This window comes from Colobus angolensis, unplaced genomic scaffold, assembly GCF_000951035.1.
Source record: "Colobus angolensis palliatus isolate OR3802 unplaced genomic scaffold, Cang.pa_1.0 Scaffold130, whole genome shotgun sequence".
Classification (NCBI taxonomy): Eukaryota; Metazoa; Chordata; class Mammalia; order Primates; family Cercopithecidae; genus Colobus; species Colobus angolensis.
In genome coordinates, this window is record NW_012114253.1 from 5,075,514 (window position 1) to 5,093,733 (window position 18,220).

General features: G+C 50.8%; 1 protein-coding gene across 1 annotated transcript in view; it reads left to right on the forward strand.

Annotated features, from left to right (window-relative positions):
- The window catches only part of RCC2 (regulator of chromosome condensation 2), a 33,145-nt gene that overhangs the window by 2,133 nt on the left and 12,792 nt on the right, over positions 1–18,220 (forward strand). Inside the window, exons 3-8 of the mRNA XM_011934075.1 lie at positions 24–136; positions 8,576–8,669; positions 12,084–12,227; positions 14,942–15,073; positions 15,487–15,575; positions 16,665–16,779. Of these exons, the coding sequence (XP_011789465.1) occupies positions 24–136; positions 8,576–8,669; positions 12,084–12,227; positions 14,942–15,073; positions 15,487–15,575; positions 16,665–16,779 (687 nt within the window). The remainder of the gene's footprint in view (positions 1–23; positions 137–8,575; positions 8,670–12,083; positions 12,228–14,941; positions 15,074–15,486; positions 15,576–16,664; positions 16,780–18,220) is intronic.

The following is an 18,220-nucleotide window of genomic DNA, read 5'->3' on the forward strand; positions in this document are numbered from 1 at the left end:
GTGCAAGGGCGCATGCTCCGCAGAGCCCTCCCCCGAGGTCTGGGAAGACCCCCGGCTGAGCGGTGCTCAGGCTTTGTTTGCCGCCGGTGGTCCGAAGCTGCAGGATGTTCGGGGTGGGCTCTGTTGTAGCCCGCCAGTGAAGAAGCATCTCCAAGGGTCTTGGGCGGGCTTCTGTTTTCTCAAATTTTAATTAAGGTCGTGGCTGACTCGACTCAACGTTCCCGAAAAAGCCTGCAGAGCCGGAGATCTGAACCTGGCATCTGCCGCCACATCATCCCCTCCCCCCCCAGAACTTTCTGCAAGTTTGGTGTGGTGTGGGACATGTTTTTCAGAAGAGGGTCTAAGTTTTCATCAGATTCTCAGGACCCCCCGAGAGTAAGAACGTCCACCTGGGGTGTAGAGCCTGACACCCGGAGAGGTTTTTTTCCTTCCATAAGTGCCCATCTCCTAAGGGTGTTCAAGGGTTAACAGCAGAGTGCTTTCCTCCAGAGAAGCGCAGGCAGTGTCTAATAACACATTTTCTACGTCCGCTTTATAGATAGGGAAACTGGGGCACAGAATTTGAAGGCTTTGTCCAGAGTCATGGATGGAACTGGATCTCCAAATGCTGTAACTGATGTCCCTGCAAATTGCACATGGGAATATGCTTTGTAAAACTGCCCTCTGGGTGAAAGGGTTAACCGGTTAGGCAGTAGAGGAGAGCCCGTCAAAAGCTGTCAAAAGGTCCTGCCTGCCCAGGGTCTTGGATCAGGCTAGACTTAGACAATGACCAAAGTATTGAGAAATTGGAACACAGGAACTGTTTTCCTTTGACATCTAATCTGCTGTGCCAGACTGCAGACATCTGCCCTCCCAACAGTATGTTAGGACAAAACTAAAAAGAAAGGCCAGGTGAGCTTCCGCCTCTCCTGTATCCTATTTTGAGTGAGTTTCCAAAAGCAAGGTTGTGTTTGGACATCCAAGACTCCAGTTGTCAGCTGTACAGCTCCAGGCCGTTGGAACGCTGAGTTTTGCCATCAGAGTAAAAGATCCCCCCCATGCTCAGGTTGACCCAAGAAGGTAGTGACAGGGAGTGTGTGAATGACACTGGCTCTCCCTGGCCCACCTCTGCCTCCAGCTGTGCAGCTTGAAGCTGATTTGTCAATGGAAATGGCGCATTTGCTCGTCTTTTTTTTTGAGGCAGAGTCTCCCTCTATGGCCCAGGCTAGAGTGCAGTGGCACAATCTCAGCTCACTGCAACCTCCGCCTCTCAGGTTCAAGTGGTTTTTGTGTGCTAATCAGCCTCTCGAGTAGCTGGGATTACAAGTGTGCGCCACCACACCCGAATAATTTTTGTACTTTTTGTAGAGACTGGGTTTTACCATGTTGGCCAGGCTGTTTTGAACTCCTGGCCTCAAGTGATCTGCCTGCCTCAGCCTCCTCCCAAAGTGCTGGGATAACAGGTGTGAGCCGTTTGTTGGGCTGCACGTTTGTAAGTCTTTTTTTTTTTTTTTTTTTTTTTTTGAGACGGAGTCTCGCTCTGTCGCCCGGGCTGGAGTGCAGTGGCCGGATCTCAGCTCACTGCAAGCTCCGCCTCCCAGGTTCACGCCATTCTCCTGCCTCAGCCTCCCGAGTAGCTGGGACTACAGGCGCCCGCCACCTTGCCCGGCTCGTTTTTTGTATTTTTTAGTAGAGACGGGGTTTCACTGTGTTAGCCAGGATGGTCTCGATCTCCTGACCTCGTGATCCGCCCGTCTCGGCCTCCCAAAGTGCTGGGATTACAGGCTTGAGCCACCGCGCCCGGCCGTTTGTAAGTCTTAATGTGAGTAAACAGCAGTCCACTGCAGCTTTCAAGTTCCTGTTAATACACATAAATACATTATTATTTTACATATGTGTTTAAGCAGGACTCTAAAAGCTACATCTTCCTTTCTCCATCCACTTAAAAACCAAGGCGGCCCATGATGCCCATTCTTTGGGCTGTCGGTGCTGTTCTAGAATCAGAGCACCTGGGAGGTTGAGGGTTCAACAAATGATGCCCTTTTATGCCTCATGGAAAGTGCACATCCTGCATTTAAGTTTTGCTTTTGTTTTTCTTGAACTGGAATTTAGCTCTTGTTGCCCAGGTTGGAGTGCAATATCACGATCTCAGCTCACTGCAATCTCCACCTCCTGGGTTCGAGCAGTTCTCCTGTCTCAGCTTCCCGAGTAGCTGGGATTACAGATGCCCACCACCACACCTGGCTAATTTTTTGTATTTTTAGTAGAGACGGGGTTTCACCATGTTGGCCAGGCTGGTCTCGAACTCGCGACCTCAGGTGGTCCACCCACCTCGGCCTCCCAAAGTGCCCCACGTTTAAGTTTTGTTAGCATCTACTGAGTCTGGTTCATGGTCAGGGCTGGGTCCATGCAGCCCCATTGCCTTTCCATAGGCCTAGGGCGGCCCTCTGCCCCCTGTCCTGGGTTGGCCTCCTGCCCAGTCTCCCTGGCCCCGGGTTTCTGGTCTCTGTCTCTCTGTTGAGCAGTCCTAGGGACTCTGCTACCACAGGCAGACAGCAGTCCTTGATGCAGAAAGAACCTTTTTTACTGAGCATTTTGCACACCTTGCCCCCTGCACAGGGTTGCTGGGAGGAGGTCTATGTGAAAGCAGCCGCCCAGGAAACATCCAAAACCATATTGCCTTCAGTGACCCCAAAGCTGCTTGTAGAAGATGAGCCAAATACTGACATTGTTGAGGGGCAGAGTTGCCTTGAGTAAAATATGTGCATTTTATAGAACATTCTTATGGCAGATGCATTGTCATTGCCTAAGTGTTAAGAAGAAACTCACGTTTTTCTTTTTTCCTCTGCTCTCTCACCACGCAACAACCAACACAAGACTTCTTCCCGCCCCCGCCCCCACCCCCAGACGGGGAGTCTTGCTCTGTCTCCCAGGCTGGAGTACAGTGGTGCGATCTCAGCTCACTGCAGCCTCCACCTCCTGGGTTCAAGCAATTCTCCTGCCTCAGCCTCCCGAGTAGCTGGGATGACAGGCACCTGCCACCGCGCTTGGGTAATTTTTATATTTTTAGTAGAGGTGGCATTTCACCGTGTTGACCTTGAACTCCTGGTCTTGAACTCCTGACCTCGTGATTCGCCTGCCTCGGCCTCCCAAAGTGCTGGGATTACAGGCGTGAGCCACCGCGCCCGGCCTCCCAACACAAGACTTCTATGACTAGACGTAAAGGGAGGTCTCCCCCTACTATCAAGCAAGTAATCAGTTCTGTAGCACACACTGGCAGGGGGTCCTCCAGCTTATCTATGACACTATGCACCTGGAGGTAGATTTCCGCAGCTTGAGGGCTCAGTCCCCAAGACTGTCCCTTCACCCCAGACACCAGTGGCAAGTCCAGGCCCTGGTAGGTTCTGACCAACCAGCCTCTAGTTGGGGTTCCCATTACCCCCTCTTTGGGGTCGATTAATTTATTGAAATGGCTCACAGAACTCAGGGAAACACCAGTTTATTATAAAGGATATTACAAAGGCTATGAATAAAGAGACCTTTAAGGCTAGATGTGGGGGAAGAGGCACTGTGCTTCCATGCCCTCTGCAGACCACCCACCTGGTACATGTTCAGCTCTCCACAAGCTCTGTGACCTGGTCCTTACAGGTTTTAATGGAGGCTTCATTATGTAGGCATGGTAGATTAAGCCATTGATCATCACTTTAACCTTTAGTCCCCTCCCTTCCTCCTGAGGTTGGAGGGTGGGGCTGAAAGTCCCTAAGCTCCCACTGCCTGGGGGCTGCCAGTGTCAGTCATTAGCATACAAAAGACTTTGCTTTGGAGATTCCAAGGATTTGGGAAGTTACTTGCCAGGAACTCCAAATATTTATGGCGCAGTGTCACACTAGGGTAGATTCAGTCCTAATTCTTTGTAAACTTCATAATCTCCTAAAGCAAGTAAAGGCAGCAGCCTTGGCCAAATCCTAGAAAACAGGTGAGTGTCGCAAACTGCCCAGATCTTTGTAGTTTTTCCAGTCTTGAGTTGCCAAGGTTTTGTGGACCCTGAGACATATGTGTTGAATCTGAAAGGACCAAATAAATAAAACTGAAAGCCGAGCTGGAAGTCTGTTTCAGTTGATGGCCCTTAGGTAATTGGTTGATGCCGGCATTGTTCCCAGGGGTCTTACCTCCCCGGGAGCAGTGGTCTTCTAAATGGACCTGTGTTAAAAGGTTGACTCATGCACCTTGCATTTGGATCATAATTCAAAAATTGCTTTAGACTAGAAATCCCATTTTGTTGATTGAAGAAGCTCAGTGCCTTTTCTGTCCGTGGCCATGTGTCTCTGCCCAGGTTATGTGACCAGGTTGCTAGAGGCAGCCAGGTGAAATGACATGAAAATCACTCATCTTGTTGGGGAGACTGTTTGCCAGGCTGTCTGCTGTGTGACCTTCATACACAAGCAGTGTAGCAGACACTGAGTTCAACCAAAAAAACATCTGTAGACCCATCAGGGAAGGCTGAATTCAGCCTGGGAGGGAACATTGAACTTCAGACACCCACACACCCACTGGTCCCACCCCCTCTCCCCGCCCAGGGAGCCCCCAAGCACGGGAGTCTCTCCCACGATTGGTCGTTTCCAGTCTCTGACGAAGAAGAGTACCCCTTAAGTGAGAATGGGTGCTGGGAGTTCTCTGTTACTCAATTTAAATGTTAATTAAAGACAGAGGAAAGAAGTTATAGAGAATAAAAGAAAGCAGCTTAGAGCAAACAGTTGTGTAAATAATAACGAAATACAGTAACCTCCATCTAATGTGTGAGGAAATAGGGTCCATGACGTAAAAACTTGAGTAACAGTTAATGTCCTTCATAGGAATCTGACCACTGTCACTGGAGTAGACGCAGTTTACCAGGGTTTTTCACACACACGTGTGTGTGTATATATCTATATATATTTTTTTGTTATTTGAAACGGAGTCTCGCTCTGTCGCCCAGGCTGGAGTGCAGTAGCGCAATGTAGTCTCACTGCAAGCCCCGCCTCCTGAGTTCGCGCCATTTTCTTGCCTCAGCCTCAGCCTCCCGAGTAGCTGGGACTACTGGCTAGAGCCACCATGCCCGGCCCACAAATATATTTTTATTGACATGGTTGGGTTTGCGTATAAATGCTTAGCTAGCCTGATGAGTCTGTCTTCATGAGCCCTTGACCAAATGTCCAGGTCACCCAGGAAACTCCCTCCTCAAGGCCAAGGCCACTGCGATTAGGCTCTGGCTGTCTGAACTTGCCCTGAACCATGCCCTCTGGCCTGATAGAGCTGAGGGTTCTGGTGTGGCCCAGCACTGTGAAGTTTTGCTGCAGTGATTGCATCTCAGTGTTGGGTGGTTTGACTTCAATGGTGCGTGCTGAGCACAGGTGCACATGAACCTCAGCCTGCCTGGTCCACAGTTGCTGGCATTCCAGGGCTCTTTTCTAGGCTCCTCTCTGGCCTGGGAGCTTGGTCTCCAGTGCCTTAGCGCCATTCCTGGGTCTCCACTGCCTCCTCCATGCCAACTTGGTAGGCTTGGGCAGAGGACTCAGAGGCCCCTCCTTCCACAGGGACTTTGACAGAACCCATTGACTGTAGAGCTGTAGCATATTCCAGCCAGGCCTGCCAGTTAAACAAAGAAGGCGAGATAATCGGGAAACTAGGCTCCAATTCAAGTAACTTGAGTTGTGGGTGCTGCAGGGGCCGGGCCACCCTCTGATTAAGGTCATTTTCTAAATAATTTAAATGTGGCAAAGTTGTTCTCCCTTTCCGTGTTGTTTCACTTCCCTCCCCATCTCCTGTTTTTCTTTTTTTGAGACGGAGTTTCGCTCTTGTTGCCCAGGAGTACAATGGCGTGATCTTGGCTTGCTGCAACCTCTGCCTCCTGGGTTCAAGCGATTCTCTTGCCTCAGCCTCCCAAGTAGCTGGGATTACAGCCAGCCAGCTAATTTTTTGTGTTTTTAGTAGAGACAGGGTTTCACCATGTTGGCCAGGCTGGTCTCCAACTCCTGACCGCAGGTGATCCACCCACCTTGGCCTCCCAAAGTGCTGGGGTGACAGACGGGAGTCACCGCGGCTGGCCTCACTTTCCCTTTTCGTGACAACTGCAGGATGCATTCCTGTAGATTGACCATCTTTCTCCTGTTACATAATGTGGTGGGGTGGGCAAGCGTGACGGAACCTATATTTTGGTGGACGCCCTAATCAGTTTTGGGTTGTGTAAAGGTTCTTATGAAATGGAATTCATCTGCGTGAAGATGTGTAATCTTTCTTTTTTTTTTGAGACGGAATCTCGCTCTGTCGCCCAGGCTGGAGTGCAGTGGCGTGATCTCGGCTCACTGCAAGCTCCGCCTCTGGGGTTCAGGCCATTCTCCTGCCTCAGCCTCCCGAGTAGCTGGGACTATAGGCACCCGCCACCATGCCCAGCTAATTTTTTGTAATTTTAATAGAGACAGGGTTTCACCGTGTTAACCAGGATGGTCTGGATCTCCTGACCTCGTGATCCGCCTGCCTCAGCCTCCCAAAGTGCTGAGATTACAGGCATGAGCCACTGCGTCTGGCGAAGATGTGTAATCTTAGAAATGCGTGAGCCGTACTGCCAAAGCATACCTGTGGGGTGATCACACTGTAGGGGTAGAATGATTGGGCCTTTTTCTTTCTCTCTTTTTTTTTTGAGATAGGACTGGCTTTGTTACCATGGTTGGACTTGAACTCCTGACCTCAGGTGATCTGCCTGCTTCGGCCTCCCAAAGTGCTGGGATGACAGGCGTGAGCCACCATGCCTGGCCCACAAATACATTTTTATTGGCATGGTTGAGTAATTTTATCGGCGTTATTTTATTGGCGTTTTATCGGCACTTTGGGAGGCCAAGGTGGGTGGATCACCTGCGGTCAGGAGTTGGAGACCAGCCTGGCCAACATGGTGAAACCCTGTCTCTACTAAAAATACAAAAAATTAGCTGGGTGTCTGTAATCCCAGCTACTTGGGAGGCTGAGGCAAGAGAATCGCTTGAACCTGGGAAGCAGAGGTTGCAGTGAGCCAAGATCACGCCATTGCACTCCAGCCTGGGCAGCAACACTGGGAGTGCAGTGGCACGACCTTGGCTCACTGCAACCTCCGCCTCCCGGGTTCAAGTGATTCTTCTGCCTCAGCCTCCTGTAGCTGGGACTATAGGCGCACGCCAGCATGCCTGGCTAATTTTTTTGTATTTTTAGTAGAGATGGGGTTTCACCCTATTGGCCAGGCTGGTCTTGAACTCCTGACCTTGTGATTCGCCTGCCTCGGCCTCCCAAAGTGCTGGTGAGCCACTGTGCCTGGCCCTTTTTTCTTTTTTGAGACAGAGCCTGGCTTTGTCACCCAAGCTGGAGAGCAGTGGTGTGATTCTGGCTCACTGCAGTCTCTAGCTCCTCAGCTCAAGCAGTCCTCCCACCTGAGCCTCCCAAGTAACCGGGACCACAAGCTCATTTTTGTATTTTCTTTAGAGACAAGGTTTTGCCTTGTTGCCCAGGCTGGTCTGTAAGCTCAAGCAATCTGCCCGCCTCGGCCTTTCAAAGTGCTGGGATTACAGGCGTGAGCCATTGCGCCTGGCCAGCCTTTTTTCCTGAAGCCTTCCAAGAACAATTCTGTAAACAGAAGGAAATCTCTTTCCTTTTCACATCCAGGAAAGATGATGTGTAAGAGCAGAAAGTGATAGTAATGAATGCTGCCCTTGCCAGTGTGGACTGAGTGGGGAGTTCAGAATTGAGTTTTCCACTAACAGCTTACTCAAAAAAGTATATTTTGACATTTAAGGAAGCAAACTGCTGAGAATATTATGAGTGCCACCCAGAAGTGAACAATGGCCTTTTTAAATGGCATAGGTTTTCGTTGACAGTATGAGAGTTGGTGGCCCTGATGACTTGATGTGTCGAGAGACTGAGGATGAACATTGGAGTATGCTGGCTGCTGTGACAGCTTGTTCCTCCAGAAGTCCAGCCTCTGGGAGGTCCTGTTTCACTCACCGTTGGCCCCCAGGCTCATGGAGACCGGCGTGAGGGACCCCTGCATACTCACCAAAGCTTTGTTCTGCCTGGTCTCCCTTCAGTGGAGAAATCGAACCTTGTTCTCTACTTAACTTCCTGAGTCCCCATGGAAAGGCTCTTGGCAGAGTGGGCAGCAGAAGTGATGTGGGTTTGAGGTCCCAGACTGTGCTTGCCATGTGAAATGGCCCTTGGCCCTAGGACCAGCCAGATGTAATGCCCCCGAGTGTCCGGCAGGCTTCCTGCAAATACCTCTGTACATCAGTTTGCGAAGGAGGCATGTATTTGGGTTATTTCTTTTAGTGTTTTGCAAAAGCTATTTTAAAGGGAAGTCAAAGGATAAAAATGAGCCTGGGCTTAGCAAGTGAGCGGCTGTGGGCAGGTTTGGGGTTGCCCGCATTGCCACTTGCTGATGAGGGAGGGGAGTGTGGGGAGACTCTGTTCGTGTGGAGGTCACAGGTGACATGAGGGCTAACGAGTGATTTTCTTTCATTTCGTGCTGTCGTTGGACGGCCTTGGGAAGCTAGGTGCAGACTTACACGCTAATTCTTTTTTCCTTTCTCTGTCTCTGCAGAAACTTGAAGGGTCAAAGTGCAAAGGGCAGCTTTTGATTTTTGGGGCAACCAACTGGGACTTGATTGGTCGAAAAGAAGTGCCTAAGCAGCAAGGTATGAGAATGGTGTCGTTAAACCCATTGAATGCTTCTTAAGTGCTAGGTTCTGTTGACCACTTGCCTGGTAGGTATTCACTTCATTTACACATGCATTTTCAGAGAGGCCGAGTGACTTGCCTGAGACCACACAGCCACTGTAGTGGTAGAGCTGGATTTGAACCCTGATCTTAGTCTTTTAAAGGCACAGTTTTGCAGTGACTCACTAACTCCGTTAAGATTAATCAGGAAAATATAAGTAGTATCCTGAAATATGAACACTGCCACCTTTTCCATCTTCCCTCTCATGTCACTTGTTTTCATTAAAATGAAGAGAGTGGCTCTGTGAGATGGTGTCAGAATGTCCTAGACATTTGTCAAATGTCAGATGTCAAAATGTCAGACATTGCAGAAGAGTCCATGTTTCTTTGCAAGCTGCCAAATTGTTGTAGGAACTGGTTTGACAGAACAGTCTGGAGCGGGGGAAAGCAGAGAGGTCCTTAAGAAGAAATGTTTTGTCCCGTTACCTTTGGAAAACTGGTGTCTTACCTTAAGGGAAATGGCCCATCTGGCACGTAGCCAACTTTTATGGCTTCTTGATTTCATCTGGAAAGACTCCCAAAGTGCTTTCCAGCATTGCTTTGCCCCATGAACAAATATTTGCATGCTGGCACGTCTTGGCACCTTAAAACAGGGGCGTTGGAAATCACCTTGTTCCATGAAAACAGCTTATGAATCAGCAGCACCGGGGGGCTAGCTGAGTTAGAAATGGGTTTAAGTTGCAGGTAGCAGCAACGTCTTGTTTGGAGAATGCCCAGCCTTCAGGCTCAAGCCAGGAGAGGGCCACGTCCACACAGTGGCTGGTGTCCCAAGGAAGCGCCTCCTGGTCTGCAGTAACGTAAGCCCAGGTGCTGATGGTGCCTTGCTGCCAGTCCTGTGCCCGTATTGCGTCATTTTTCAAAGCTGTTCTTCAACTGAGCAGCCCGCTTGACATTGAAGATACAGAAGCCCAGAGAAGGGCAGTAAATACCAAAGGAAGCGAGTGGCAGGGCCAGGGTTGGAGTCCCACCGTCTAGTTAACTCTGTTGTCTCCCGTACATATATGTTGCTGTAGATCTGGTGAAAACCAGCACCCTGGATGTCTTGTTTTTTGCAAGATAGCACAGCAATCCACACATAGCTCTGTGATTAGGACCAGACCCCAGGGATCCGGAGGCCATGGGAATTGACTTCTCAGTCTGACCACAGAGCCTGGGACTGCTGCAGGGCATTTAATTTCACTTGCTCCCCCGCCTGGTCCCTGCATCCCTCCAGCCCTTCCTTGGGAGGCCAGAAGAAACCCAACCCTGCTCCTCAGGAGCTGATGGCATCCTGGGCACTGCAGGGAAAGATGCTGTGGTAAGTCCAGGAGCATCTGACCACCTGAGACTCCCCTTGGCCAATCTAGGTCAAGTGTGGCACCACACCCTTGCCTGGCATCCCCTGGCCTCCTGTGCCGTGGCACAGGGTCGTGATGATACTCGTCAGTCATACCGTCATTTTCTCTTCATGACAAAGAGACCTTGGGTTTCTCTTTTTCCCTTCTGAGTTTTGTATTAATACAGTTCCTGAATCTTAATTTAGGTGCCACCTCCTTGGGTTTTTCTTAAGTTCTAATATAGACCATGAGGCTTTTATTTTTGGTTTGCTCTTTCCCCAGGAAATTGTTGATGTTCCTTTTCCTCCTTTCAGGGGAGGTGTCTGCAGGTGTGCTGCCTCAGGTGCCAGGTGGGATAGGCTGGCTCCTGCCCCCTGCGACCAGGAGTCTTACCCACTGGCCCCTGCACCTGAATGAGGGAGCATGTGGCGCCCTCTGCTGGGAGCAGAGAGTGGGGCTCAAACGGAGTTCACGGATACTTTCCAGACGCTTGATAGAGACATTGTAGCCTTTTGATCAGTTCCTACATTGGATCAGTCTTACACACTGGATTTGGCGGTGGCTAGCATTTCAGGATAATCACCACAGTCCTGGAAATATTCTTGAGCGTCTCAATTTCAAAAATTAAGATTGCTGGGCATGGTGGCTCAGGCCTGTAATCCCAGCACTTTGGAAGACTGAGTCGAGTGGATCACTTGAGGTCGGGAGTTAAAGACCAGTCTGGCCAACATGGTGAAACCCTCTCTACTAAATGTACAAAAATTAGCTGGGTGTGATGGCACAAACCTCTAATCCCAGTTACTCGGGAGGCTGAGGCAGGAGAATCGATTGAACCTGGGAGGCGGAGGTTGCAGTGAACCGAGATCACGCCACTGCACTCCAGCCTGGGCAACACAGTGAGACTCCGTCTCGAAAAAAAAAAGTAAAAAATTACTTAAAAAAAATTAAGTAAGAAATTGGCCCTGTCCCATCCACTAATAGGGTATGAAGGCGGGTTTGTGAGGAAGGCACTGTTTCTTTTCTCTCCCATTGAGCGCTCACTGTGTGCCAGGCATTTGTGAGGGTCTAGGCTGGAGGGAGCCTACAGCTTTGGCCCTGGGTGGCTTCTCATGGAGTGGGAGGGCCGGGGAGCTCAGGAAGAGAGCTGTGGTGGGCTGAGCAGGGCTGGGGCAGGGGAACCCTGAGGGAAGGAGATTTCTCTGTGGACATTGCCCTGGAGGGCTTCCCCAAGGAGGGGAACTGGTGCTTGACTTGAGCTTTGAGGAATAAGTCGGAGGTGGGAAGGATATTCTAGGGGAAGCAAATATATGGGTGGAGGCAGGGAGTCATGAAGCGGCTGCCACTCTGGACGGGTGAGAAAGGAGGGGGAGGTGGGAGGGATGCTGTGGGAGCAGTGCCCCTCCGCGAGGGGCCTGATGGACCTGCTGGGAACACTGGGAGACAGGACACTTGGGTCACTCCTCAGAAAGAGCCTTCTGGCCCAGGGCGGAGGCCGGAGATGGAGGGCAGGAGAGCCTGGGAAAGGAGAGGCGGGGCGGCAGCAGGGAGTGAGGAAGAGGGGCAGGTGACTGTCAGGGTGAGCGGGGTTCCCTGGGTCAGCTTCTTCCTCAGCTGACGGCTGTGGAAAGCCAGCACTCCTGCCTCCTGGACAGGCCTCGCACCAGGTCCCAGGCACTTGCGGGTGGGCGTGCTCAATGGCAGAGCACGTGGGGCTGAGGCCTGAGAGAGGTGGGACCCACAGAAGGGGCTGGGGCCGAATGGGTGTAAAGGTGGCAGGTGACGCCAGGCCTGTGCCAACTCCTGGGCATTCTGTTTTTTGGGCCTTCAGAGGCATCGCAGAGATTAGAAGTGCAAACCCAATCCTTGTGCAACCTCCCAACAGCCACATCAGGGTGGCACCCAAGGAACACCTGTGTCTGGTACCCTCAGGAAGTGGCTTCTTGGTGGCCAGTGACATTTTGGAGGTCACCCCACCCACCCCTAGGTGTCTGATCTGCATTCTCATTCTCTCTGCAGCTGCTTACCGCAATCTCGGTCAGAATTTGTGGGGGCCCCATAGGTATGGGTGCCTGGCGGGGGTCCGGGTACGGACAGTGGTCTCGGGCTCCTGTGCTGCACACAGCCTCCTCATCACCACGGAAGGGAAGCTGTGGAGCTGGGGTGAGTACCGCGTGGGGGCTGGGCACTGGGGACCACTGTCACCAGCTGTCCCCACACAGCATTTTCTTCTGTTTGCCTGGAAAAAGAGACTCGCGTCTTAGAAGGCTGGGCTCCTTCGTTCACAGCCCACGTCTTTTTTCCTAATTCCCAGCTCATCTCTTGTCTACGCGCTACATGCAGGTCCCCTTCCTCCCCCTGACATTTTTTTGCCCATACGCAGCCCCTACTTCTTTGATTCCTTGTGTTTAAGCAATATTTTCTTGAATCTTCTGCCCGGAGCTTGATCTTCCTGATACTGAGGTATGTGAATGTGTTAGGCAGGCTGTCCTTCCAGCAGACAGTTTCCTTCCTCTTTGAGGCATGATATGACATGACACCTCTGTTCCTGCCACTTGAAATGCCACTGGCTTTTATACCTGCCACCTTATGTCATAGGATGCTGCGTCCCTGCCGCCTTGGCCCTCGTGTCTGAGGTCTGCGCAAGTCTGCTCTGCAGGCTTGGTCGCTCACTGTCCGTGTTGTCTGCTTCTTAAGATATTTCCCCAGATACCTCAGTTTCCTTTTTTGGAGTTGTTTGCCTTTCCCTTCTGTTTTTCCTCAACCTGGGCACTCGGGATGGGTTCCAGTTCTTCCGTTAGCTTCTGTCCACGGCACTGTCCTCTGCAGCTGGCCGGCCCATTCCTGCCTGTGTCCTCTTCCAGATCATTCCAGTCACAGGGTGTGGGCTAAGGCTCATTTTATCCCCAGCCCTTTTGGTGGCTCCTGGCCTCTGCCTCCAGTGGGGTATATTGGCGTTTGTCCCCACCCTTTGTTGCTGGTCCTCTGGCTAGCTTTTAGTCCATATGACTGCATTTTTATTTTGGGCTGTTTGAACTGTTTTTTGTGATTTCATGAGCTGCTATACCAAAGTCCAAATATATTAACATCTGTTGTCTTCCCTGCACACGGCTAATTTTGTGATTTCTGTTGAAAAAAGCTAAAGTGTGTCTGGCCCAAATTTATGCTTTATAGTCTCTTGATGGCATGCTGACATTGCCCGAGTGTTTGTTTTCCCCCGGTTGGCACAGATGTGTGTCCCTTCCCCCAGAGCACCCCTCCTACTTCGTATTCCAACACTGAACACAGCCTTTTATGCCAGTGTTCCAAACCTAAAATACCTTAGTTCTGATCTCTCACAGAGCTTCACTTGCTTGGTGGCTCTAAAAGCGCCCTCGGTTCTGACCTGTGGGCAGGGACAATGTATGTCCCGCCATCGAGACGTGTGATCCCGGAGCAGACAGTGCAGTTTGTGAGGACAGGGTTGGAGGTATCACAGGCCCACTGCTTGCCACTCCAGAAGGCAGGGGGGCACCATCTGGTGTGAGTGTAGAGGATCATGGGAGGGTGCTCATGGGGGGGGGTCTCCGTCTGTGGCCCACACCCCCCCCCCCGCCGTCCTGCGGCAACTCGGTCCACTGAGCCTCACGCTTGTTGCTCTGTATTCACCTGCCTTTCACTGTGAACTTGGGCAGCTCCCATTGGAAGCTGGTGTATCTGCCTCTCCTGCTCGAGTGCCAGTGTTGGCCCTTCAGCCTGCCATTCTTTACAGAGCGAGTCAGAGGCTGGTTTCCCTTAGTCGCAATTCCTTCTGTAGTCAGAGGCTGCTCCTGCAAGCCTTCTCCAGGGCAGCTGGAACTTATCTTAATGGCTCTGCTCTCTGCCTTTATCAGACCTAAGGGTGAAAAGTTCATTACTGGAGAAGGTTGGAAAACCCCCTAGAATCACTCTGACTTCTCACGCCTGTAAGATCTCCGTCAGTGTCCCCAAATGTTAGGTTACAGGTGCGGTTTTTCTCTTACCGGGAGGGATCCGAGAGGGGCCGGTTGAATTTTTGTTTTGGAACTTGGTGCTCTGTGTTGAAACGTAGATGAGGTGTAGGGGCTCCCAGCTCTCCTTTTGGCCCACCCAACTTCCACGTCTGTTTTGGAGCTGAATTTGGTGCTGCAGAGGACTCGGGGGCAGGGGTTGGCCTCAGGCCTGCCTTCCGCTGGAGTTCACAGGTGCAGGGCCTTGGTTGCACCTGCAGCAGCCCTGGAGGTGGGGCTGGGCGTGTTGTGTTCAGGGCAGATCTGTGCTTTGTCACCAGGGTTCCTGTTGCTGAGAGTCCTTGAGGGGCGATCCCTAGGGGTGGGCTTGGCACTGTTCCGTGAGCTCCATTTACAGGGTAGAAAAAGGAGGAGAAATGTTGGGCAGACAGCAAATGGTCCTCAGTGGATGCCCAGAGCACCAAAGGGATTAAACTGTGGTGAGCTAGGTGTCAAAATGGGTGCTGTCTTAAAATATATCTCAGAGGGTAGGGACGGGGTGGTTGTCTTGCAGGCACTCCAAGTGGGAACAGCGTATTTCTGTGAGCATGCCCGCCTATGCTTGGTGTCCGTACCACACTGAGCCTCTCTCGTTTCCCTTCTTTGTAGCAGAGATGTGGGAGGTGCGCACGGGTGGTCCCGCTGCTGCCCCAGGGAAGGAGGTCGGGGGAGCTGCAGCAGGTGCCATTCCAGTGGGCAGAGGGCCGGGACGGTCTTTGCTTTGGATCTTGGCTGCTATTGGGAATTTGGAGGGTGCCTTCCAGAGACACAGATGGGCGTCATTTGAGAGTGTGTTGGTACTCGCCTTCGCCTGGTGGTGCCACCTGGACCACCCTCTCTCTTTTCCACTTTCTCTCATGTGATCTGCAGGTCGAAATGAGAAGGGGCAGCTAGGACATGGTGACACCAAGAGAGTAGAAGCCCCCAGACTCATCGAGGGTCTCAGCCACGAAGTGATTGTGTCTGCAGCATGTGGGCGGAACCACACCTTGGCCTTGACGGGTAAGGAGGTGGCTGCTGGTGTTTCTTAGTTTGGCAAGAGGCCAAATGGTCTGCCTTGGGGATGGGGCGTGGGGGGAGGGGTGGAGTTACCCTTGTGACTCTTGGTCAAGATCAGAAAGAGGCTCTGAGAACCTGGGTATGGAGTGGCTTCTGAGGGCATTGGGAGCCTCCCCAGTGGCCATAGGAGGCCCATCTGGGAGTGGGAGATGCTGCCCTGCGTATCTCTGCACACCCAGTTTCTGATGTGAAATGACTTTGCTGTGAAGCGTCTGCACTGCCAGCTTTTGGGCAGTCTCACTTGCCTTCTCCCTGGCAAATGAGCTGTTTTTATTATTTTGATGCTTTTGATTCTAAATGTAGTTCAAAACATTCACCATTATCTTCCCTTCTGTGATATTTTTCTTTCCTTCCAGAAACGGGTTCCGTGTTTGCTTTTGGGGAAAACAAGATGGGGCAGCTGGGCCTTGGCAACCAGACAGACGCTGTCCCCAGCCCCGCGCAGGTGACTCCTCCTCAGCTCCGGCTCCATGGCTTTTCGTTTCTTTTTACTTTTGTGTTTGATTTTCTGAGGTGGGGTCTCCGTTGTTTGAGTTAATTCACCCCTTGTAAAAAGAGGTCCTGGATGTTTAGTTATATGCTGTAGGGTTTTTTTTTTTTTTGATTTTGTTTTTGTTTTTTTTGAGAACGGAGTTTCGCTCTTGTTGCCCAGGCTGGAGTGCAATGATGCAATCTCTGCTCACTGCAACCTCCGCCTCCCAGGTTCAAGTGATTTCTCCTGCCTCACCCTCCAGAGTAGCTGGGATTACAGGCATGCACCACCACCCCTGGCTAATTTTGTATTTTTAGTAGAGACAGGGTTTCTCCATGTTGGTCAGGCTGGTCTGGAACTCCTGACCTCAGGTGATCTGCCCACCTCGGCCTCCCAAACTACTGGGATTACAGATGTGAGCCACTGTGCACAGCCTTGCTGTAGTTTTTAAAACAGGCGTAGTCTGTGGTCAGGTTGAAAACCATCCTGAAAACATTTTGTTTCCAAATGGAGAAATGTGTTAGAAATGCCTTGTCGTAAGCCTGTTCTGTTCCAAGGAAAGTGAGACGTGTTGTATGGATGTAATTGTACTTACCTGCAAATACTTTGTTTTGACCTTGTATAAAGTCACCAGCCAGGTTCTTAGAACACAAATAAAAGATAGGCAGTCTTTTTTTTTTCTAAGAAACTGGAGCTGGAGGGGTGAGATTTATACCTTAAAAACAAACTACTGCTAATGGCAGAAGAATGCTAAGTGCCTAATTAGTGGTTTAGGTGATGAAGGAAGGGAGGGACTTGGTCTTATTGATCTTAAAAAGAGACAGTGGCTGGGCTTTGAACTGTGCTCTGTGCTAGGAAGGTGGGGGGCGTGAGGGTGCTTCTTTACATATCTTCTAAGCTTTGTGTTCTAGAAATGCCGTCAGCTTTTGCCTTCAGAATTGTTGAGTTTATTAAACTTCCCTTTGTAACCTAGTAATTGTTTCCCACCAACATGCAGAGAGGTAGAGGCTTTTTATCAGTCTTTAAAAAAAAAAATGAAAGTCTCCTTTCTTTTCTTTTCAGATAATGTACAACGGCCAGCCAATTACCAAAATGGCCTGTGGGGCTGAATTCAGTATGATAATGGACTGCAAAGGAAACCTCTATTCCTTTGGGTGCCCTGAATATGGTCAGCTGGGTATGGAAGTACATTTTTTTAAAAGCTCTAATCTAGCTATGTATATTCAGAACCAGAGGGCACTGGGTGGCTGCACACACGTGTTAGAAATGTGGGTAATTGATCTCAGATAATAGCCTTTGTCCATTAAGTGGATCTCACGTTCAGCGGAACAGTGCGTCCTCATTCACAGGATTGTGGAGTATTGCAACACTGCCTCAATGGAAAAGTTGGGACTGGTGTGTGACAAAAGATTTCTTTTTTTGTGATTTGGGAATTCATTTATATAAAAGGATTTCAAAGTTTAAAAAAAAAAAATCAGGCCACCTTCATTCAATTTCACATGTAAAGATTATGCCTTTATTGAAAATGAGAAAATTACACACGATGAAGTTTGTTCTGGAAACCCTGGCCTGGGCAATTATTTCAGGTTGCCACGTGAGGAGCCCCGGTGGACCCCCCTCCCCGTGCGTCATCCCTAGCCAGAATCTAGTTGTCCAGAAACTTGTGTCTTCGATCTAACTGGTAGAAAAGGAGAATTGAGGAATCAGTTCTCAGTCAGTGGGGGGAGTGTCTTGCGACTTGGTGGTCTCCGTTCTCCTCCCTGTCCCACCCCGAAGTGTGGTTCCCCTTTGCGGCTCCGCCTCCAGCCTCTCTAGGGAGGCCTCCGCGAGGTGTGGCGCGGGCGCCCTCTGCTGGCCACGCCTGCTCCTGCAGCCGCAGCGCCTGGCAGATGGAAAAGGTAAAAATAGTGCCGAGCCCGCTGGCCTTAGCCTCGGGGAACAGTGACTTTGTGAAACTAAATATACCTCAAGTCAGAAGTGAATAAGAGAGAACAGCCCCTTACGCACATTTCAAATTTTGCGTTGGTTGCCCGGGCGGAGCCCGAGACAGTTGGAGAGCGGTTTCCATGGCCACGGCCCTGCTGCGGTGCCCGGCAGCGGTCCGCTTCCTGCCACGTGCGCGCTCCTGCTGCCTCGGCCTCCCCTCTGCACCCTGGCAAGTCGATTTTCCATCAGGAAGCGTGACATGCTGTTGGTGATTAAAAATGGCTCACGTTCATGGAGCAGTGACTGCGTGTGCCAGGCACCATGTAAGTACTTTGTACAAATTCTCAGGTGCTCAGTTACACTCAGCTTGCAGGATTGGCTTGATTTGTAGCTACAGAATCGTTTATTCTCAGTGTATTACTTGTTTTAAAGCAGGTTTTTGTTTCGTTGTCCAAATCCAGGTAGATCACTTTTAGAATGAGAACCTAAATCCGACTGTGGCCATGTCTCACCCACACACACTCATGCCTTGTGCCCCCTTTTTTGCAGTGCACTTACTGGGCTAGGCAATGCCAATATAAGAGAGACGGAGTCTCTCTCTGTCGCCCAGGCTGGAGTGCAGTGATGTGATCTCAGTTCACTGCAACCCCCACCTCCCTGGGTTCAAGTGATTCTCCTGCCTCAGCCTCCCG